Source organism: Alexandromys fortis, unplaced genomic scaffold (genome assembly GCF_014885135.2).
Source record: "Alexandromys fortis isolate MF-2015 unplaced genomic scaffold, M_Fortis_MF-2015_v1.1 scaffold_8533, whole genome shotgun sequence".
In the NCBI taxonomy this organism is placed as follows: domain Eukaryota; kingdom Metazoa; phylum Chordata; class Mammalia; order Rodentia; family Cricetidae; genus Alexandromys; species Alexandromys fortis.
Genome location: NW_026076405.1, coordinates 1 through 1,283, shown reverse-complemented (window position 1 = coordinate 1,283; position 1,283 = coordinate 1). Strand labels below are relative to the sequence as shown.

General features: G+C 40.3%; 1 protein-coding gene across 1 annotated transcript; it reads right to left on the bottom strand.

The window, feature by feature from the left end:
- Nucleotides 1–3: 3 nt before the first annotated feature.
- On the bottom strand, nucleotides 4–350 carry LOC126496563 (serine/arginine-rich splicing factor 10-like; the record flags this gene model as incomplete). The annotated part of the gene is made up of 1 exon (XM_050134038.1): nucleotides 4–350. A coding segment is annotated over exon 1 (264 nt), but the record flags the coding sequence as incomplete, so codon positions are not given.
- Between the last annotated feature and the right edge of the window lie 933 nt (nucleotides 351–1,283).

Here is a 1,283-nt window from a genome sequence, read left to right as displayed (position 1 = left end):
ATCCCCCTGTGCGAACTGGATTTCAATTTGACGCCCACAAATCCATTTTCTGTCCAAATTATGTAAAGCATCTTCAGCATCACGAACATCCTCAAACTGAACATATGCAAATCCTCTTGGCCGTCGAGTGTAGAAATCAAGCGGAACATAAACATCTACTATTGGACCATAACGACCAAATTCCCGACGTAAATCTTCAGACCTGGTGTCGTCCGCCACGTTCCTGACGAACAGAGACGTGTTGGGGGGGCGCAGGTAGCGGGACATGGCGGCGGCACTAACGGGCTCAGCAAACCGTCCGCGGCTCCGCCGGCGGCTCCCAGCCACTCACACTCTCGCCCAGAGCCAGAGGGCTCGAAAATAATTATCTTAATGGGAGGAGAGGATGGAGAGGAAACTGGGGTTAGGGTGTAAAATAAATGAATGAATGAGTGAGTGAATGAATGAATGAACAAATAAATAAATAGCCCATCCTCCCTCCCCCCCAAAAAATAATTATCTTGTAGTTTTTGATGGAATATGTTGCAAATATGAGAGCATTTTGAAAGCAGAATTCTATCATACTTTAATGAAATTCATGAAAAATATTTTCATGTAGCATATTTGCCTTCTATTTATATTAGTAAGCATGCACACAAGTAAATATATATTTACTTGCAAAATCAATATAAGAATGACATAATTAAAGCACATGACTACATTCTCAGGTTCTGAAGATACCTTAGTAATATTCAAATCACAAAGCTCATTAACCTTTACTCAAATACAGCTGCATTAAGATTTGCTTGACACACATTTGCATTGAGTACTTTTTTTGAGCTGTAAAAGGTCACCTAACTACATTTTATTAATGTTGCCTTCAATTTTATTTTATTTTTATGCTTCTATATCACTTCAAAATAAAGACCATTGTCATGTCTATTAGTTCGGCTTAAGGAGTATTGGCATCAATGTTAGAACAGAATGAACTTCTGTAACTAGTCCGTCTGCAGGTGGAGACGTGGCTCATTTGAAGGTTTCACGTATTTGAATGGACAGTTGATGACTAAATTTACAAAATTTTATTGTGAGTTTATACCCTTTAAAGATATTCCATAAATGTATCATCAAAATGCCTACAAGAACATCATCCTAGCCGGTGATGGCGCCCGCCTTTAATCCCAGCACTTGGGAGGCAGAGGCAGGCGGATCTCTGTGAGTTAGAGACCAGCCTGGTCTACAAGAGCTAGTTCCAGGACAGGCTCCAAAACCACAGAGAATCCCTGTCTCGAAAAACCAAAAAA